The sequence below is a fragment of the Alosa sapidissima genome, chromosome 12 (assembly GCF_018492685.1).
Source record: "Alosa sapidissima isolate fAloSap1 chromosome 12, fAloSap1.pri, whole genome shotgun sequence".
NCBI lineage: Eukaryota > Metazoa > Chordata > Actinopteri > Clupeiformes > Clupeidae > Alosa > Alosa sapidissima.
This window is the reverse complement of record NC_055968.1, coordinates 7,166,433-7,188,899: the sequence shown is the minus strand read 5'-3', so window position 1 is coordinate 7,188,899 and position 22,467 is coordinate 7,166,433. Positions and strand designations below refer to the sequence as shown.

General features: G+C 39.7%; 2 protein-coding genes across 2 annotated transcripts in view; one reads left to right on the top strand and one right to left on the bottom strand.

Annotated features, from left to right (window-relative positions):
- Positions 1–10,902, top strand: part of LOC121724925 (sterile alpha motif domain-containing protein 3-like) — a 64,496-nt gene extending 53,594 nt beyond the window's left edge. The window contains exons 3-9 of the mRNA XM_042111870.1: positions 4,510–4,722; positions 5,345–5,432; positions 5,529–5,552; positions 8,225–8,329; positions 8,468–8,680; positions 10,340–10,585; positions 10,667–10,902. Of these exons, the coding sequence (XP_041967804.1) occupies positions 5,361–5,432; positions 5,529–5,552; positions 8,225–8,329; positions 8,468–8,680; positions 10,340–10,585; positions 10,667–10,858 (852 nt within the window). The 5' untranslated portion in view covers positions 4,510–4,722; positions 5,345–5,360 and the 3' untranslated portion in view covers positions 10,859–10,902. The remainder of the gene's footprint in view (positions 1–4,509; positions 4,723–5,344; positions 5,433–5,528; positions 5,553–8,224; positions 8,330–8,467; positions 8,681–10,339; positions 10,586–10,666) is intronic.
- Positions 10,903–14,535: 3,633 nt separating this feature from the next.
- Positions 14,536–22,356, bottom strand: prdx6 (peroxiredoxin 6). The gene is made up of 5 exons (XM_042111871.1): positions 22,198–22,356; positions 18,693–18,849; positions 16,983–17,129; positions 16,524–16,670; positions 14,536–14,929 (listed from the first exon to the last, which is right to left on the bottom strand). The coding sequence occupies exons 1-5, from the start codon at positions 22,287–22,289 to the stop codon at positions 14,804–14,806; spliced, it is 669 nt and encodes a 222-aa protein (XP_041967805.1). The 5' UTR covers positions 22,290–22,356; the 3' UTR covers positions 14,536–14,803.
- Positions 22,357–22,467: the final 111 nt, after the last annotated feature.

The following is a 22,467-nucleotide window of genomic DNA, read 5'->3' as shown; positions in this document are numbered from 1 at the left end:
TTGCCTTTGCAATAGCCAGATGAATTTCGCTCCGCCTAGCTCCACTCATCCATCTGGAACCGATCCATTGAAGTGTTGCTTCAGAAGGCTGGGCCTAATCAAAAAATGCTTGCATATGATTGAATAAGCCACTTGTCCGTCATCTATTGACGTGCTACTTCAACCACTCACATCGAAGCCAACCCGTGACGCTAATAACAGACTCACAGTCGCTTCTACGCTATGTCACATCTATGAAACTCCCGCCGTCCTGATTGGCTAAACCATAAAGTTGGTTGGAGAAATCACTCTCAATGGAAGATGTCCCAGATGGATGTGAGTGAAGCTAGGCGGAGCTAAGCGGAACGACATTCATCTGGCTAGGGTCAGGTTAAGCCTGCTCCAGACCAGGCTAAATTCCAGGATCTATTTAATCATCATGTTTTTGTTTGTTTTTATGTAATGTTCGTAATTTTATGTAATGTTCTGTATTTTTTTTTGTATTTATTTGTCAAGTCAAATGTTTTCAACTTTTATTTACGTTATTTTCGATAGTTTTGTGTTATTCTTGGTCCTTTTTTTCTGGCTGATAACTAACGGTAACGTTAGTTTCTATTCTACTGGGCTGATGAGCTTGCCTTGACTAGCCGTCCTTCTTCCATCTGACGCTGCACATCCTCTGTCTGGACTCGTCTGGACGGAAAGATTGCTCAGGGCAATGGGCCTACTCTGCGAGAGATCTGCAGCTGCCACGACCACCGAGCTGCGGCTGACCTGCGAGCTGCAATAACGTTAACGTATATAGCCTTTGACGCTGGGTGCCTGCAGTCTGGATTGAGTGCTGACGTGGGGAGCTCTGATGGCGACGTCGGGAGCCATGAAGCAACAAACGGTCCTTGCTAAAGCCACCGAGCTGCTGATCAGCAGGAAGGTCGCCCATCATGACTTCAGACTGTTGTTCTTCTGGTGCTCTGCTCTCCAGACTGCCAGTAAATTCTTTGAGTTGGTCAGTGAAAGAACTTTGTTGGTCTTGCATTGGCAGTTTCACGCGGGTCATCATTGCCCTTGGACTTTTTCAGCCGGTTGGAAATTGGACTAATTTTAACATGAATATTATTATTTTATTTATTTATTTTCAATTTGCTGTGTTGTCTGTCTTGTATGTCTTAGTGTCACGGGAACGCTGGCGACTACGCCGCTCCGTCCGGCATCTTTTGTGTTTGTTATTTTTTAAATGTGGTGTCAACGCTGGCGACTACGCTGCTCCGTCTGGCATTTTTTGTCTTATTGTCTTTTGTCAATGTCTTGTATGTGGAGCGCTTTGGGTTGCACTTTGTGCATGTTAAATGCGCTATACTAAATAAAACTGACTTGACTTGACTAATCTCATCCCTTATCTCAGTCAGCAGTCACCACAAACGGAAACCAATAGTTATTCCACTGCCCACTACACATTGTTATCACATATACCTAGACCCACTGTCATTATTTAAACGTTTGTGATCATTAATTAACTCTTACATACTCACCATTCCCGACCTGTCATGCGACAATGTAACATCATGGGAGTGCCTAACCATTTCGCGCGTGGTGGTCGCGGCACTAGCTGCAATATTCTCCTAAACAGAGGTGTTGCTGTTTGTTGCTGTTGTGAAAAGGCTATCGCTACCTACTTCACACCGTAGAAGAAGCAATGAAGCCGCTAGTTGCCATGGTGAATCAGTGAATCTGTGATCGGTGGCGGGTGTCACTCCCCGATGTGAGTCGCTACCCGATGTGAGTCACGCATGCTCAGATTGATAGGTTTTACGGCATAACGCCAAGGGATCCGACTGGAATCCATAAAATAATTAACTTTTCTATTTCAAAAACGTTTTAGCTATCTAAGATTGTTTGATTGCTAACGTTAGCAAACGCCATTCAAGTGACAGCCTTTGTTGTGCTTGATTGCTTACTTACTTGCCAGCAGTGAACAAACTTCGTTATAGGTCAATTTTTATTGATATTACAGAAGTCTCTCGCTAGCAGGCTACTTCAGCCTCTAATCTAGAACTGACATTAGAGATCATGCCGTGAAAATGTGATGCCTTACGCTAAATAATACATTACTGCTGTGTAGGCTAATGTCATTATTCTGTGGCTAACAGCACTGGTAGTCGCAAAGTAGCAAAGTGACGTATGCGCGACTCACATCCGGTAGCGACTCACATCGGGGGGTGACAGCGGGGTCTATTTGAGGGAGCATTGAGCACGCACTTATCCAGGATAGGTTTCACCTGGCTTGATGAATCCGTGTCTGCTCATCCTGGCTTGGTCTTTGTGCAACAAATTAAGCCTGTACGCTCTTGTTTTGGATTCATTGAGCGCGGAGCGGTAGAAAAACAGAGTGGCGACACTCCCATAGACTTCCATAGGAAACAATGGCGGCGCTTTTTCCAGGCTACTTCGGCGTTAACAACGGGCTCTGGCGTTATGCAGAGCTCAAAAGTTACTAACTTTGACATTCACGGCTTTAGCCCCATTCACTTCCATTGCTTTCTGCCTGATATTGTCAGTGGTAAATAGACGAAGTCCCTGCCTCAGTCATTGCAAGCACCTCTGATTTATTAATCACCACTATGTGGATACTGTTTTTAGAATTGATTTAGATTAAGTGTTAGTATAATTTGTATTTTTGCAATTTGTATTTTAGTATATTTTTAGATATTGTATTAAGTGTTAGTATAATTTGTATTTTAGTATATTTAGCATATTCTTTATCTTCTACTGTCCTTACTGCTTAGTTGTGTTTTTATATTATATACTATATACTATATATATATTTAATTACTCTTTCTGCTGTTAAAGAATGTGTTTGTGTTGTATGTATGCTGCTGAAACCTTGAATTTCCCCTAGGGATCAATAAAGTATCTATTTATCTATCTATCTATCTATTTATTGCTTAAATGTTGACCGAAATTTTAAAGCCAAAAGTTAGCCTGCAAACCTTGATGTGGAGAGAGGCTAGCTTAAAGATAATGTTCCTACATCAATAATGAATTTCAGACAAAACACATTTGGTTAGCCTATTGTAGTAGAGCAACTTTAGATGATAGGTTTGGTTGTCAACAGGTTTTTATTATGTTTATAATGCTATATTTTTCAAACCTGATTGTGTTAGCTTACTAGCTTATGTTAGCTAGTCAGCTCATTCACATAGTGTTAACGTTAGACAGGCTATGAGTGGGAACACGAAAGCTGTTCTCATATTAAATGCTACATTGATAAAATACATTTCATACAGCATGGTAACTTTATATTCAGATGTGCTGGTTATCAATGGGTTTGTGATTAACACTCTTCAGGTGAAAAATGGAGGAAATTAATGTGATTATTGTCTTCAAACCTGATATAGATTAGCTTGCTAGATGGCGAGTTTTATGGCGAACTGAACCGTGGGCTGAACATGACATGAAATAGGTTAGTGTCCACGACTCGTGAACGAGGGGATTTCAGTTATGAATTTCAGGGGAAGCAGTAGGAGCAAAACCTAGACTATTATAAGTTATTGTTGTTGTTACTGGTGCGTGGCTCTTGTGTCCCTTTCCAGCCCAGTCCTGTGCCACTATCACTGTTCCAAACGGGACAGTGGCACAAGCAGTAGGCGAGTGTGGCACGAGTGTGGTCATGGGACAGTAGGTATAGCGTCTGTATAGTAGCCTAGGAGTTTTTGCTCCAACTGATGATCGGTTTCAGTTCATTTAGTTTTCAGTAATTCTACATTTCGTGTTGGTGTTCTTGGTGTAATAATTTTGATTGCTTTATCTGCCAAGTAATTTGTCAAATACATAGCGAAGTTTGCATGGAAGAGACTGACGTGACAAGAGGGCATTGCCTTTCATTAGGTCAGTGATCTTTGCAAGTAGGACAAATGTCTTTTTTTGGATAACTGAAAAGTGTAGTTAGGTTAATAGGGCATAGATCACTCTGAAGGTAATCCCCAACAAAATCATTCTTCATGTTATTGTTATAGTTTTTGTGTGGACTTGTGGCACCCCCAACCAGCCTTGCAAATGGTTGGCTGTTTATGGGTATGTAAAACTCTTGCTGGCCTTTTGCTGGAGATGGCCTCTTGCTTAGGTTTCTGCTACTTGCTTAATGTGTTGTCCCAAGTATACACTGAGTGTTACCTGCTTTGTTCTCTCCCTCCATTCTCCACTGTGCCTGTTCTGCTTATCCAGGACCAAGGATGCAGAGGACAAGAAGGGTGTGCAATATATGACTGGATTGGTCAGATAAGATAATTTTTTATGTTTGAGGTCCTCACAATGGGGCCATTACACAAATGGAGTTGTGTTGATCCAGCATCTTCCACACCTCCCATAACACTCCCGACTCCAGCCAAATGTTGCATCCTCCTTACCATGTCCCTCTTATAGGTGTACAGAGTACAGGGCTACACACACAATTGTTGTTCAAACTTTGGAAATTGAAATCTTTTTATTTTTTGGAAACCTAAATGAGTGTCAGACCTTCTTTTTATGTTGCAGTGTCACCATACCTTCCTCCCACACTATTAGAATTTGGAGGGCCTCCAGTCACTCTGCTTGTCTAGTAGGTTCTTGGGAGAACCTTTCATAGTTCGTGTTGATTGGAGGTTCCTGGATGAACCAGAATGTGCCGTGCGCGAGCTGGACATTTGACAATTTCGTCAGTTGGTTTGTCAGAGCCTCCTGAGTTTGCAACAAACTATCTGCAGGTGGGTAATGGTGTCTATTTATAGTCAAATATTTATAAAGATATGACATATTGATACATGGTGAGCCCATTCAAGTGTCGATAACAAGTGTTTTCAAAGCGTCACGGTGTTTAGGCTACGTTTACAGTTTAGGTCTTTGATGGCTAACGTATAATTTTACCGCTAGCAATTCCTGGTCATTGTTTTATTGATTGTTAGTTGCATATTTATTAGCTAGTAATGAAATTCATTTGAATGACATTAAGATAAGATTTCTAGTTTTACTTCTCATTCGGTTTACAAAGTTATATCTCTATTGAGCCCATTATAGCCTACTATTAAAGTTATACTTTGGCTCCACAATGCTAGCCATAAAGTTACAGTTGTATCACTAGCCATAAGGTTTTTTGTTTACCTGTCGTCAGACAGCATTTTAAATATTACCAAAATGTTCACGTGTGTAAGAGTTTAAGATTGGGATGAAGTAGGCTATATTGTGAATGTTAAACCTCTAGGTAACTACATTTGGAAACATGTTTAGATAGCTCTTAAAGTGAACGTTACCTTGCGTGCTATTAAACCCAATAGGAAACCCACAAATGCTAGCTCGCTAAATGTACTAACTTAATCCTATTTGCGTTTTGCAGGTATCCCTCAAGTAAAATGTATAACGACAGTTGTTCTGCGCTGGTTGCAAAGTACAATTTCCTCCGGGATCGCACAGGGAAAGGCTATGTAAGTCTTACTTGTTAATCCTCGTAATTTGTAGTTTTTGTAAGAGCATCACAATTTTTTATATAGGTAAGCATTGTTTATTTTCTTATTAAACAGGAATCGTGGCATCAAATGTTAAAAAACTAGATGTACCGCAGAGCGGTACAAAATATGACCGCCGCCCAGTCCAGCACATTTTTTCCACAAAAATAAATCACGCTGAAAGGCCTATATGATTCTAACGGCCTCACTAAATTGCATTATCCACACTCAATTCTCACTGGTATCTGTACCAAGTACCAAAACATGATTAGTTCATAGATTTCACATGTAAAATTCATTTTATACAACCCCACCCCCATCTTGCCTGTTCATAATTCTGAGAAATTCTTGAATTGTGTGCATTAGTGTTAATTTTATCACCTATTTATAATTTAGTCTTAGTCTTGTGACAAAATGTCCTTTTTAGTCTTTGTCACATTTAGTCATTCAAATATCATTTTTGTTAGTCAAGTTTTAGTCGACTAAAAGTCTCGTCATTTTAGTGTAGTTTTAGTCAAAAGAAAACTAAAGGTATCTTAGCCTTAGTCAGTTTTAGTCAACACATTTTAGTCTTTTTTTATAACAAATTATTTCTGATTACCATTTGAGTCAAATAGTGTTTCACACATCTCAATTTTCCAACAACATTGTGTGTCCACAGGGCTACTTGTCTGTTATAATTACTCATTCTGATTTTTTGTCAGTCAGTATGTTTACATGCACAGGTAAGTCGAGCTACAGTTATAGCTCGGCTGGGATTTGACCATAGACAGTAAAAGATTTGACTGGAACACTGTCATATTCGTAGACCAGTGTTTCTCAAAGTGTGGTCCGGGGATCACTGGTGGTCTGCAAGCTATCCCAAGTGGTCCGCGAGCAGACGTGGTAAAATATAATATAGATGAGTTGTTTGCAATATAACTTGTATGTAAATCCAAACAGTTCTGCAACACTGTCTATGTAAGATATGCCAATTTAAATCATACAGTATGAATCCTCTGACACAATAAGCAAAGTGCAAAGACAATAAGAAAGGTGGTTCAGTGAGTAGGCCTATTGTGTAGACTAATTATAGGCTACTGTTGAAGTAGGTCTAATCTTTTTTTTTTTTTTTTTTTTTTTTTTTTTTAGCTAGGGTTAGTTAAGTGGTCCTGAAACTGAAAAAGTTTGAGAAACACTGTTGTAGGTAGGGTTGGGCACCGAAACACGGTTCTAATATGGCACCGGTGCCGACGCAAACGGTAGTAACTGCATCGAATAACAAAGTGGATTTCGGTGCCTCATTTCGGTGCTTAAATAGTGTTTTTTTTTTTTTTTTTTTAATAGGCATCGCTGCATGTCATGCGCCATCTCTAACGTCTTGCTCTGATAGCAACACATCCAGATACAGTTACCCAACACAAACACTGGATGTATAAACCAGAGGGGTGCACTAGGAGAGTGGATGGACAGTGTTTGACAGCTTGTGTGAGCCCAAGTAGCTTACTTTAAAGCGATATCACGAGCTCCTGTCAAAATCTAGCAGTGGGCCTAACTACACACAAGCAAAAGGCTATGAAACAACATCAACAGTAGGCCTATGTTACACAATATCCTTGCTAATGCACTAACTGGCATTTATTTAAAATGTTATCAGCAAAGTTATAAGGTGAAAACTTTATTTCAAAGTGTGTTCTAAACAACATAATGGCATGATATTAATCTTTCATGTGCATGAGGCCCATATAGCAATGAATATGAAGATTATGTTAAAAGTTAGCTGGCAAAAACATAAATATGTAGGTTACATACCTGATGTCACTGTCACTGAGCTGTCAAAGAGGCTACGAAACCATCTCCGTACGTTATCGCTAATTAAACTCAGCTGACTGGTGTTAGCGCATATCCCATAGTTGCTGTTAAAATGGCTACCAGGCTAGCGTTGGGAATCTAAACACTTCAACACCGACATGTAGCCTAACATGTTCAAAACTATTGCGTGTTATGGGGGAAGACATGAAACTTCTTGAAGCATTTGGGAACACACTGAATTAACTGGAAAGTAGAGTCCCTGTAGATTAGCTTGCTTGCAAATGCCGTTGTCCATGACCTGGCAGTTTTATGGCAAGCGGTTTTAACATACCTTATGGCAAAACGCCCACACTGGGTAAACTTGAAAGCAGAGCTTTAACCTACCATTGTGTGTGCATGCATGGCAAGCTGTTTTAACATTTAAATGTATTATTCGTAGGAGCAATGAGATATTGTAAATTGAATATGCCAGTTCAATTTCATGTTCAAATTTGTCTTATCAACAATAAAAAAAAGCAATTCATGCTTTAGACCATTTTAATTTAAAACATTTTAAAAACAAAGTACCGGTTCAGGCACCGTTTCGGCACCGGCACCGTTTTAAAAGTATCGATTTAGCACCGGTATCGGATAAAACCCAAATGATACCCAACCCTAGTTGTAGGCCAAACTATTAATGTTTTACTCCGCCTCGCTAGATGGCAATATGCGCCCAAACACAACACATTCCCCAAACAGACTCTCCATCTTAGCCATAGCTAACCTGCTAGCGAACTTTCCATATTAGCTTACTTGCTAGCAAACTTTGCATCATCAGTCTAACTAGATGAATAGTTGACATTACATGCTGAACATTTTCGTATGGACGTTCTGGGGGATGTTAATTTGTATGAGAGAAGCTTCAACTTCTGGGTATGTAGCATTGTGTCAGTCAGTCAGAAAAAGAAAAAAAAAATCTGACTTCGCTGCGCGGCGGTCATAATAAATTTAAAAAAGAACGAAGACCCTTGGTGTTAATTCCTGAGATTCAACAAAAAAAGACCTCAAGCAAAACTCCGCCAGAAACAACATCAACTGCTATAATGGTAATGGACTGAACTGGGAAACCCACCAAAATGTAACATTGTCCAGGATCTCAGGATCCTGTTTCATGTGTTCTTTCTTTCATAAAATATTGTGCTGACATCATTACTATTAGTACTTAACTTTTTTGTCACTGGCAGACTGTAGATGGAACTAGCACTCTTGGAGAGGATGCCATCAGCCTTGGATGCCACCGTGAAAAGATGCACACTGAGTGCCATAAAAAACACCCAAATCTGTCTATTCTACAAGACAAAATGGCCCGAACTAGGGTAGAGAGAACAGTATACTTAGAAAACCATTCGACAATGGAGACCCTTGACGAGTACCCTGCACTGCGATTTCCAGTAATAGTGAGTATGATTTCACTCCCCTCACTGTCACTTTGTTAACTTGCAAACTGTCACGTTTCCCCTGTAGTCTGTGAGCCAGATTTGGCCCATCAGTAGGCTACCACTTTCAGACATAATTCCTAGAAAATTAATGTATAGCGCCACCTAGTTAAACACAAAAAAGTAAAAATGAGGTGTTGTAATTGAAGGTATCTGTGACCTAACATAGTCAAAACTGCACGAAATTGGAAGTGCAGGATCATTATGACACCCTCTGTATGCATGCCAAGTTTTGTGGAATTCCGTTCATGGGGGGCCACACAATAAATTAATTTATGTTACTATACTGTAATTTACCGCAGCGAACATCTAATAAGGATAGGACTATGTTCACATGAAGTGTAATTCCCATTTCTTCTTGAAGCCGAAATAAATCTGAGGATGTTTATCGGACATGCTTGGTTTTTACTGCAGGTACGTTAATCTTGTAATATCAATAAGGACCTAGGTAATGTTACCGTTAGCGTTGGTTGAGTGATGGAGGCCCATTTGATTGATTGCATTTGTAGAAAACTATAAATGCGGTTATACCAAGCAAATTGATAGCAGCACTGTTTGTATCTTTCGACTGTCATTTATTGCACGTGCTACAAAATCATTCTGTGCAATGGAAGATTTACCAACGTTATACCGGTCTGATACAGTTTTGCCTATACATGCGTGAGACTGAGACGCGTGTTTATTTTGTTTTAAGTGCGTGCGGGGTGTGAGAGGGGAATCAATGTGCTTTGATTCCAGCTTGGTAGTTGTACTCTGTGAAATTAAAAAGCATGTGTGTGTGAAGTATCCAAACAATGTATTTGCACGAACAATAACGGACAATAGCTCTTCAACTTTGGCCCGTTAAAATGTGTATGAACAGTCTAGCGACGCATTTCATCAAGGCCCATTTGGACATGTCAGTTATTTGCACCACTGGTTAGATGTAAAACAGCATTTCGTTTCAGACTACTGTTACTTAATTTGTGCATTAACAATAACGTTTCAGACTACTGTTACTTAATTTGTGCATTGACAATAAAGTATTACATGAACTAAAGATGACTAAAATCTTATGTAGAAGAAGAAACATCCATCCATCCAAAAATGACCTTTGTTTTTGATAGCTGTTGAAAACGGCATGGAACTGACAGAGATGTTTTTGTTATAAATACATTAAAAAAATAAATAAATAAATAACTTTATGCTGATACCTTTTGCTTTTCCCAAATACAATGTAGCCTACAGGTGTAAGTGACCTTTCATCAATCCAGTTGCAATGGATGAACTGTGATGAACTGCCCTACTTGTGATTGTTTAGAGATTTTAAAGGTTTTATAACAATGCTACATCTTCTTTGGCTATTCTACAATCTATTCACCTTTTCAGCACCAGTAGGCTACTTTCTGTGCAGCCGCACACACACACTCAGGCATGCCAAACAAGCATACACAAAAGTTTCAAGAGTGGGGGATGGAGTAAAATATGGAGACAAATTGAAGTGTGATTTATTTTCGCGGAACGGATGTCCAGGACTGAGCGGCGGTCATATTTTGTACCGCTATGCGGTACATCTAGTTATCTCTTATTTATGCACGTATTTCATATATTTATTTGTGTGTTTTTGTGTGTTATTAAAAGCTTCTTGCAGAAACAAACCACCAGCTTGATGTTGACGTTGATCGCAGCATTATGTCAGGAATGGGAATTGTAGCAAGAAAAATTATAGAAGAATGCCAACGACGAGCCACAGGACGGGATCTCTTTAAAATGTATGACGATGCCAAGGATGCATTTGCGGAGGAGTCTCACAGAGGTTTTCTCGCCACATTGCTCCTGCCACATTTATTCAGGAAGGACCCCAATGCCATTTATTTCATCAACAAGGTATGGTTTATTGTCAGTAGGTCAAAATGCTGTCTTGATACGTCTCAGCAGTTTCCTATAACATTTTTTGCTCTGCCCTAGGACCCAGAGGTTCCAACGCCGGTACTAATCATTACCGGAAACTCCTTCTTGGAGGCTACGTTTGGTGTGCATCTGGACTACACAGATATCCTCACCCACAAAGTTGATGACATCACCCTCGGGCTTGCAACTTTGATGTCAATTTATTTTGTGTTCTACATAGAATACCACACAGTGTTTCCCATACATTGACTAATCTGTGGCGGGGCGCCACGAAATAAAAATCGGCCGCCACAGATCAAAATTCTATGTTTAATTTAATTTAATTTAATTAAAATAAAATATAAGGTCAAATCCTTGCATTGCCATTGAGCTGCGCTTTTTACGCACGCAGCCTTCTCTTGCCCCACCCCGCTCTCTCTCGTAGCCTGCTGCCACTCCTCTGCATGTGCTTTTAATAAAATATTCACGATTGTTGAAGGATTGTTGTTGCCACATAGAAGCATTGCATAGAAGACATCTGGCTAAATTGCTATTAAATCCGCATCGTGACAAATTTGTTCAAAACTGCTGCATTGAAGTGAACTCTGCAAAGGTCTTATCACAACATAGTTTAGTCTCTTCAATGTAGCCTACTAAGTTAAGTTATGAAATCAAGCAGTATCTCAAAGCTAACGTTAGAATACTGTTTGGATGTCGAATTTAGCATGCTTAGCCTACTTACTGCTGCTTGTCAGTGTCGTTGAAGGGCTCATTTTATTGACTCTGACACTGAATGTTTGCAAAATCCCAATGTAAATGGAAAAGTGTTTTCCAAAATTCAAAAGTGCTTGATAAGTACGAACCTTTATTTTAACTATGTAGAAAACGTTATGAATTGCATCCACACATCAGCAGCATTTCAACTGTGCTACAATTGCAAGGGTTCCCTCAAACGTCTTAAAGTGACAGGCACTCAATTAGACCTATACACTACCAAGACGATCTTAATACAACCCAACCCCCCGTTGTCCAAGGCACCTGCCGCCACAAATTGAATCCAATTCTGTGGGAAACACTGCCACAAAAAGGTCCAAAACACTATTAGTTTCATTGAGAAGTACCTTATGTCCAATACACCAGAAGGAAAAACCTCTCCCACTGTCATTAAAATGGCTAACTATTTGTTTTCTTAAGCATACTGCATTGTCTAAACAGTCATCTCATTCTCTCTCTTGCTCGCTCGCTCTCTCTTTCTCTCTCTCTCTCTCTCCTCTCTCTCTCTCATTTGTAAAACATAACAATACATGTGTGTGCGTGTATAAAATGTACATATATATATATATAATATGTTATAATATGTCATATAATATGTTTTCAAAAGGTTCCTTGAGGAACCTCTCTGAACAGAAAAGGTTCCTCCACAGTGGCAATTGTGAGGAACCCTGAAAGGTTCCTTTAGGCCCCTCCAATTCTAAGAGTGTGTAAGCATGCTAACACGTAATAACACTCGTTTTTGGTTTGTTGTAATGTTTCACGTTCAATAACGCACTCGCTGCTGTTTATCCCATTGAAATAACACTACACGCAAAGAGCTGTTTGGAACTGTTAAAGCGTACGTGAACCACGTGACCGCGTGGCGGCGACTTCAAAGAGTGTCGCAACTCTCTTTTTCTATGGCTCTGATTGAGCGCAGCTCAGTAACTTATCCCGGATGTCTTAATTCTGCTTTTGTGCAATAGGCCCCTGTTCTCACATTAGCTGATTGTGATTAGTGTAAATCATTGTTGCCTTATTACCAATTATTCATTATACTACACTTGTGTGTAGTGCCCACACTCCACTCACATCTACATTATTATATATATATATATAATATATGTCTAAAACCACATACTTCTAGTACACTTCTAGTGTGCACTGAGCGCTTACTTCCGTATGATGCCTATAGGAGAATGATTGAAATTAATCTAAACAATAACAACACAAGGGAGGTGTGGAATGGCATGAGGAAATGGTTACAATCAGAGCAGCAGCTATATGAGTGAGGACAGCTTGGCCAGAGCCAACAAGTTTAATTTGTTTTCTAACCGATTTGACTCTGGAGCCACTCATCCACCCTCTCACGCTTCATCTCTTCAGACCTCCCCAGTAAGCACTCAGCATATCCAGCCTTTCTATGGTCCCTTCATCTGTAACTTTCTTCCCCCCATTCACTACCACTACTCCTAGCCACTATCACAGCAGGTGAAAAGGCAACTGGAGCGTCTTCAGCAGGCAAAGCAGCAGGCCCTGATGGACTGAGTGTGGAGGTGCTCAAGGGATCTGCTGAACAACTGCAGTGGTGTGCTGGGGATGTGGCCCGAAAGTGAGGGATGCTAACACACTGAACAGACTTATTAAGAAAGCCAGCTCTGTCATAGGAGGTGGAATTCAGCTGGACTCATTGGATGTAGTGGTAGAGAGGATGCTTCACAAGCTGATTAGCATCTTGAACAACACCTCTCATCCCCTAAATACTACACTTGTTGAGCTGAAGAGTACCTTCAGTGGCAGGTTAATCTCCCTCAAATGTTCCTCTGAGAGACATAGGTCATTCCTTCAAATGGCAATCAAACTTTACAGCTCTTCACCTCTTTGACGCAGTAATGTGACTGATGACTGAGGTGATATGACTTTATTATTATTATTATTACTACATGCAGGACAGTCCCTTACGAAAACTAAATGTTTGCGGCAGATTTGACAAATGAGTTCACTAGAAAATATCACCAGAAGTTTTTCCAGTGTTGGCCGCTAGAGGCAAACTTCCAGCAAAGTTCTGGCAACAATGAGAAGTTTGCCACTAGTGGCAAATGTGTTCGCCAGTGATTTGCCATTACACTTAGCCAATAATGGCAAACTTCCAGTGACAAACTTAATTTGCAAATTTGCTGCAACATTACCAAAAGTTAACCACAACTGTTTGCCAGAAACCTAATTTGCATGTGAAAGTATGACCTTGTATGATTTCTTATTCTTATTCTTCTATATATACAGTATACAGGTTTTTATGCCTGTAATTTGATAAAGAGTGGAGAAAGTGACAAGAAGCAAGTTGGAGAGATAGATGGGGTGGAATGGGGAAATGACCTGGGTCGGGCTCAAACCCGGGTCCCCATGGACCAAAATGTTGTATGGGCACTATAGTCAGCTGGGCCACAGCGCCCCCCATAAATGTACAATTCAACATCAATATCAAAATAACCTGTTTCTTTCCACTTTTTAAAATAATAAATTGATTGATATATGGTAAAAGCATTAAATTTGAAACAGAAAGTGGATTTGATCAGATTTAGCCCCTGGACTGACAAATATAGATTTTAATAGGTGGAACAGGAAGTTGCAAAAGGAACACCCCCTGAAATTCTATTCTGATTTCTCAGCAAGGTTGAGGTTTTTACACAGATATGTTGTCACTTCGAGCTCCAAGTTGCTTTACGAGACAACTGGAACGTGGCATAAGACAGCTGACAAAAACACCTAACATGTCAGATATCCAAGCAGACTGGACTGGAACTGGAGCATTGATTATTACATCTTCTAATCATGTGTCGTGAGCCTGCTCAAACTACACAACAAACAGACCAGATTCAAAAGTTGTTGGATCCGACTGATTCTGGGCTGAAATCAGTATCTGCTTGGGATAAGTCAGCACCAATTAAAGGCTCCATTCATCATTTAATGACATCAACGCTCATAGAGTGTTTTGTAACATTTTTAAAATACATAAATAAAGTATTTTGACCTTCAAACCATTAAAATTCAAGAGAGAAAATACGAATATCCAGAGGTTGATATACACCACACGTGCAACCAATGACAGGAATATATTTAACAGTCATTGTTTGCAACAAACACACAATTACATTCCCCAAAGGTCACAGAAAGCAGCAGATAATTCAAACGGGTATCTATGAAAAGATTTATTTCATGTACACTGACGTAAGGCACTATAGATATTCTGACACTATGTTTAATTGTTCCCACAAAAACAGTGTATACAGTCAATATACTTTCTTCCAGTTGTTAAAGGCTGTGTGTAATTAACTATAAGTGCTGCTGTTTGGTTAGAGGAGAAGTATGAAGAGTAAAACATGTTACTTTGCTATCACAGGTGAAAATGTATTGCCAATACTGAACAGATCATCTAAGCACAATCTGTCTGGACAAGTTGCTTCATGGCTGTGTGTAACGCAGGTATTTTTTTCCAGAAGGCACTTCTTTAGTGGTGAAGCCGTTGGGGAAGAGCTTCTTTGCCTCCTCATCAGAAAGGGAAGGGATGACCATGACCTTCTCACCAGGCTGGAAGACAGAAGAATCACAAGGTCACAAGGGGATCAGTGTCCATTTCAGATTATACTGTTGACACTGATATGATGACAAATCACAGCCTACTGTTTTTTAAGTATATTTTTTGGTCTCTTTCCCTTTATTTGGATAGTAAAGTTTGACAGGAAGTAAGTGGTAGAGAGAGAGAGATCGGGAAAGGGCCACAGGTCGGACTCGAACCTGGGTCACAGGTCATACAGATGTGGTGGCCAGTTGCCACATACATACAGTAGCACAAACATTTGTTTAATGAGAGCATTCCAAACCTATTGTTCCATGATATTACTTTATTGAAGACTGGGGGTATAAACATTGTTACAATGAGTATGTTTACATGGACATTCATATTCCGTATTGACCTTATTCGGAATAAGACAATATTGCGAATAACGTGTTTAGTTTAGTTGTTAATAGAATATTCCGTTCATATTCCCGTTTACATGTCACGCAGCATATTCTGATTAATAACGACTTTATCAAAGTTCTAAAAGTTTCTTCACTGAATGTTTCCATAGTAAACTTATCACTACCTAAGCTATACTGCCACTTATGTTGCTACTATGCTGTCTTACATGTGTTTCTTCGGCCCAAAATGTAGCCTACCTTCTTCTTCATTCCCGGCATCTTTTCTGAAGCTCCGCTTCTAAATAACTTAACCATGGGCCGTCACACTGTTTGTTGTCATTTGCCATAATGCTGTGCTTAATTGTTGTGAATATTCCAAATGAACGTCATTATTGCAAAGAACATGCATACAGCAAAGAAGGTGTTTATATGTCTAGAACGTACCTCAATATTGCAGATTTAAGATTTAAATTATTCAAGATTAAAGATGAAACCTTAATCCCGTTCAATTTTAGCCCTCCTATACAATCTGGACTGTGGTCATAACATATACATCTTATAACTTATTATATATGAAGAGTTTGGTTCAAAAAAGCTATATCTCCATTTTAAAAAAAAAACATTAAAAAGTCATTTGATTGTGTATTTGCGGTAATATCAATACAATTGCAATTGTGTTTTGATTGAGTAAAAATCAAACAATACCCAATTACAGTTCTACTGAACATTACTTGAAAAACAAAATGTAAAAAAATATTTCAGAAAATTCATTAAAATGGAGGATAGTGTTTTGAAACCAAACTCCATATTGTTCTTAAAGTATATTATATTTTCTTGTCAAGCAATTCTATTACGTTTACATTCTTGTCATCATAGTCATTGTTAATATTTAATAATAAGCTAATTATTCATTGCTCAAGCTTATTATTCATTGCTCTTCAAAAAGTGAATCAATTCACTTTTGCACTACCACCACTGCACACACTCTACCATAGCACATTATCATGGTCAATGCATCACATGGTGAGTCCATACCAGACCTTTGTAATCACTTCAAAAAATGTTTAACTCTTTAAATTTTTACATTTCTGTGAGTGATTTTTATGTATGTGAGATATGTGTGTTTGTTGTGTTCTGGTTGTTTAAACTACTGGATGCCTAAAATTTGAATAAAGTATCTATATATCCATCTATCTTTTATGATAAAGTTGTACATTTTTACCTTCCAGTCGACTGGTGTGGCCACTTTCTTCTGGGCCGTCAACTGCAGGGAGTCGATAACCCTCAGCAGTTCATCAAAATTGCGCCCCGTTGTGGCAGGGTACAGAATGGAGAGCTTCATTCTCTTGTCCGGGCCGATCACAAAGACCTAAAATAGTCACACAAACACATAAAATACCCACAAAGAAGGAAGTTCAAAAGATCAAGTATTTGAAGCTGCTCTTTGGTGTTGGGATTCCAATAGTTGAAGGAAAAAAGTGAATCCAAGGCACTCTTCCTTAGAAAAATATATATACAAATATTTTTCTAAAGAATTTGATTCAGTTTTTTCTTCATGTAACATATCCAATTTGTTTACTGTGCCATACATATCCAAAATGGCAATTAACTGGATGTAATTTTTCAAAGTAAAAAAATAACATAAACAAGGCCTTCAGAAAACTAAAAGTATGACACTCACACAGCGAGCAGTCAGGGGCAAGCCGTCCTTATCCAGCTCATCAGGGTCGAGCATCCCCAGCTTCACAGAGAGCTCTCTGTTGTGGTCCGCAATGATGGGGAAAGGCATGGGGCTGCTTGCCTGCTCAGGGTGGAGGGCCATCACATCCTATGGAATGGAGAGAATGGGGGGAGTGGAGGAATAGAGAAAGAGAAGTGGCCTTGAAAATTGTGTAAATACCGACTGCATTTTTAGTTGTGTATTCCACCCCTGAACTTGTACAGTAACATATATATATATATATATAGTCACACACACACACATATCCAGTACAAAACTGTAACCCATTTGATTTGTATTCATTGGTCTGAGCTGCAGGGCGGAAAATAAACCACCGTCAGATCAGGCGGAGTTCACCCAGCCGAAGTATTCATATTATTTATATCATAATTATTAACATCACACAGTTGAAAGTGAGACCGTTTATTTACTGTAGTAGGGAACAGTAAATTTGTTCTAAACAACCATCAACATCTGCATTTGGTAAAGATCCATGGAATGCCTTATCAGCGCCTGGCCATCTGACAAATCCCGTATTGTACTGTGGGATTTTCACTGGGAAAGATCTGTAGCAGTGTGCTAATAGAGTTCATTTGAGGAGAGAAAGGTTGTGAAAACATGGAGCCAAAGAGAAACGTAGAAGAGGATATGGGGAACTAACAAACTCCAACAAAGCGGTTTCATCTCGGACACATCTACATGCCTTTCCTCTGCACACAGTTCAAAAAATCTGCCAAGAGCACCATTTGTGAGAACAGTAGCTTTAGGCGGGGGGCGCTGCTCTCTGGTCCAATCAGAGAGGACCCAGTGTAACATTCAGAATCAGGTCAGCCTCTGAAACTTTATTGTCCCTTTCTGATCATTGTAAGGCTTGGAGAGCACAAAGGGGTGGTGCTGTAGTAACCTGGCAACCCGAGAAAAGACCCAATCAGCTTTGAGCCTGGGTGTGTGTTTCTACATGCACCTGCCCCTTTATTGGCCTCCTCACCCCCTGTACTCTGAACAATGAAACACAGCCATCTGTGTAAGTAGTTTAGACGTCTTAACTATTGGTAGGTCATACAGAGATAAAGTGTACAGGTGGTACAAAGGAGCTGAATTTGACAGGAGACAGGCATTAAGTAAACATTCCGTGTCAATGTGGAGATTTAGAAATAATGTGTAGTGTAGCAAAGAGTAATATGTATCTAGAAGTGACGATTCAGTAGTTGACATTTCCGAAGTTTCACAAAAAAATGAACTGACAAATATTTTTCTTGACAAAAGATTTCTTTTTTAAATAAAGTATATTTTGGGACCTTTTTGCACATAGTCAGTTGGACAGAAATGAGTGACAGGAAATGTGTGGGAGATGTATTGGGGAAACCCGGATTCAAACCCTGGTCCGTGTGGACACTCTGACCCAAATATGGTATGGAAGCTGCTGCCACTTGTGCACTTTACACCCCCAACAAATAAATACATATTGAAACAATAATACATATTTGTCTTGAAAAGAGGTAAACCATGAGAAAATCTGGAGGGCTGTACTAGTTTCCATTATTAGCATCAACACAATGCCAGGGGTTCTGGATTTTGTGGCTTTTGGTTGACTGAGGGTTATACCTGAGGCAATGTAGTAGTGAACGTTTATGTTGGGCTTTGTGGAAGGACAAAAAAAGAGACACAAACCTTGCTCCAGCTGAGATGGTCCGCCACACTGTCAATGGACAGAGCGATCATCTTCACATTGCGCTTCGCAAACTGGTCACTGACTTTGGCTGCGCAGGCCAGTTCTGTGGTGCATACTGGTGTGAAGTCACGAGGATGGGAGAAGAGAATGCCCCATCTGAAGAGAGAAGAGAAGAGAGGAGAGGAAGAATAGATGATTCAGAGAGAGACACTCAAGGGGGAGAAAAATCTGTGGAGACCGGCGTAGGAATTCCTTAAAAATCTCTGGAGGTCTGCAGAGCAGGTGTCCGCAATCTGGCATGGTCAGAACAGTAATAAATAATCCAACTGCTGAAATCTAAGCGTTTTGGGAACTATTACATAACAGCTGCTGCACCAGGCCAGATCGTGCTTCCGTTGCTCCAGTTTTCCCAAGGTTGTACGTGCAAATCACCACAAGAACAAACTTTTAGCCAGATGTGCTTCATACTTACAGTGGTAAATGTTATCCTATATATCCATACGCAATTAGCATGATTCCTCCATTTCCTTTAGCAGGAAAAGGGAAGTCTGAGATATCAGGGGTTTTTTTTTTACATTTTATGGCCTTTGGCCTCAGTCAGATCAGTGTATTTTTAAATCGAAATGAGGAATCAATAGGAACCAGAATCAGAAGAAAATTATACAATTTGAACAATACCAAAACAGTCCAAATGCACAACATCATGATTATCACATGCACTGTTGCAGTGCCATATGATTAGGGAAATGATAACCATATGACCTGGAGTCATGCAGTTTTGCTATGGGAAGTTTGTATGTGGGAGAGGGAAGGAAAGTGCACCCTGGATGCCTGAAGGACCACTCCCTTAGTGAGACCACAGGACAAGCTGCCCATAACCTTGCAAACCTCTTCAACCTCATCACCACATCACAATGCATATTGCACTGAAACCAATCAGCCAATTATTAAAGTGCATTATTCTGTGACGAGCATGAACTTATGTGAATAATGTGTATTCCAGGGGCGCAGGAGGCACGGGGGACGTGGGGGATATGTCCCCCGCAGTGCTGAAGAGACGGCCATCGTCCCCCTCACTTTTGATAAGGAAAAAAAGCCTTATAGGTACGCTAAATAAATAATAACCTATAGGGTTTGCGCTAACTATGAAAAAATCCCCATTAACAGCATCACATCACTAACCACAGCCACAGCATCACATCACTAACCTACAGTACTGTAAGACTGCACAATCTCATATTCACTCTGTTGGATATCTGAAGCCAGTTTGTCTACCAACAACCATCATTAGAGATGCGTTTCGTTTGGAGCGGCATACTGGTATATCATAATCATAACATTTTCAGTTTGGTTTGAGATCTAATTTACTTTTGGACTGTTTGATTATATTGCTAAATGTTGGGACTGATGGGCACTGAACTCTGGGAGATATTTGATGGTTCTATGTTATGTTTCATGCAGTTGAAAAAGTGTCGAGATTTCCACCGCTGTTTATTGCGAGACAAGGCAGCCATTCATTGAATAGGGGTTGTGCTGTAATAGAAACCTTTTTGCGTAGCCAAGTAGCCTAAATTGAGTTATTGTTTAATTATGCATGATTTAGTAGGCTACTTTTTATTAAATTCGTAGGCTGGAATGCCTTGAGTCACGCAACAGTTGTGTTTAAATGTAGTAGGCTTCAGCCTCTGGCAATTAGCTCGAAAGGGGCGGCAAGACAATGAGCTTGAGAACGTGTGTTGTAGACTCATGGTAGGAAAACGACTTTATTAATCCAACCAACAATATAATAAAATATTAAGAAGAGGTGTTATTGTGACTTAAATCGAAGCAATGTCTTCTAGTGCTGGTGGACTGATGGCAATTGTTGTTATGGTATAGGCAAATATGGGAACCTGCCTTTATTTGTCCGGCTATAAATAGAATCAATCCCGGGCATAATTTGAGGATTTATGGTAGCCCATCTCCTGCTCAACATGACATTAGCTGTTATGTTTATTGATAACAAACTCAACTAGCCTACTGATCAACTCGTTTTCACTAGCCTAACTATAAAATACAAGTCTATTAGGCCTACCCAAAGTTTTTGTTCTAAGACATTTATTTCAAACATAACTTCAAGACACAAATTGGATACTTCAGTTACCTTGGTGCATAAATCCCAGAGAGTAGGCTACCACACCCCAGAGTGATGGGCCTTTTTCTTACGCGTTCAGTATGGGGTATAAACAAGCTGAGAATTTAGCGGTGTCACGTCTGCCTGTCACAGACATGGGGAGCTCTTTGAAGCTTGGGATAATGTGGTACAGTTACTACAGTAACAGTATTTTATCGTACTTCTCATGTAATATTTTTTTTTTTCAATTTTATAAATGCTTTGTTTAAATGCTGTTGGAACAAATAGTAGTTGATTATAAAGGCAACTTTCTGTTGCAATTTTCTGTGTGTTCTGGACTGGACCAGACAATTTAGGTACTGTAGGCCTAACTAGGCTATTTGATCATGTAGTCTATGTTTGGATCATAGGCATGATGATTCATTCATGGCTTCATAAAATATCAACATCATGTTGCTTTTAGAGTATTCTACCATTGGCCCAAGTAGTGTAAAATAAATCTAAAAAAAATAAATAAAAGTAGAATTGCATATAGCAAGAAGCTGGTCTGAGGGCAGATCTGGCGTTGTGCTCATCTCACAGTTTTGACCATTTTTATCAAAAAATATTTTGAAAACAATCAATGGTATTATCTTAATATTCTGGCAAGTTTAAAATATGATGGTCGAAAGTGGGCCAGAGGTGGCGATCCGATACCTGGAAATCTGATCTCACTATGGGTTTGTGTCCACAATTGGTCCCCCTCACTTTCAAAATATCTCCTGCGCCCCTGGTGTATTCACATACCATTTGACTCAATGTGTTCCTAAGGAAGAATGAGTCATGACTCAGCAGGATTTTACAGCATTCAGACAAACATCTCACTGTGCCAGGGTCATTAACACTATTGCTGCCCAATTATGATAAAATGAAATGACTTTACACAAATTATAACGCTGACAAATAACACTATGCTGTTATGGGCCTCTGTTTGCCTACTCAAAATGACGTCGCCTAAAACAAGCAAATGGCGAGTGAAAACCTTCATTCGACATATTAATTATTCTGCTGTTTCAAGTGTTACTGCAATATGTGGAAGGTATAACCTACGGGAGTCCATCATGTGCTCTGCAACGAAGACAGACGCTTCGTGTTGGTCAAGTTGAGTTGTAGGCTAATCAACGTTAGCCTACATAGGGACGCGCTTTAAATATATGTGGCCCTACTACTTTGGCTTAAAAAGAATAGTAGTTAGTAGGCTAGTCTAGGCTTAAAGGTTCTGTAACAACGTCTGCTTCCTCAATCGATATGCGAGTCGCAGTAAAAACGTATCTATCGGTATGCTGACATTTGTTTAACATTGTTCAGAGACCTGCAACTGACCAAAATAAGTAGGCAATGTGGCTACTTACGAGTCTCCCAAGAAATCGTGAAATTTTATTTTGCCGATTGTTGTATCAGCTTCGAAATTTGGAAAGACATCTCCCAGCAATATTCCCGGCATGTCTGCAGTTACGGTCAGTCCCCACCAAGATCAAGAGGCAGTTTAGGCTACCTTTTTGTAAGATCGGTAGCCTAATCGGGGAGGGGTGAACAGAGATGGCCATCATCATCATCATCATCATTATGTAAAAAGTCAACGGGTTATATAAATTTTGAGTGCACTATTAGCCTACAGTATT

What these genes read in the sequence shown, in the direction of transcription:
- prdx6 (XM_042111871.1), bottom strand. Translation starts at nt 22,289, where the DNA reads ATGCCGGGAATATTGCTGGGAGATGTCTTTCCAAATTTCGAAGCTGAT. An exon ending in CACGATTTCTTGGGAGACTC is followed by an intron (nt 18,850 to 22,197) that starts GTAAGTAGCCAC and finishes TTCTCTCTTCAG; the next exon opens with ATGGGGCATTCTCTTCTCCC. An exon ending in CCACACCAGTCGACTGGAAG is followed by an intron (nt 14,930 to 16,523) that starts GTAAAAATGTAC and finishes TCTGTCTTCCAG; the next exon opens with CCTGGTGAGAAGGTCATGGT.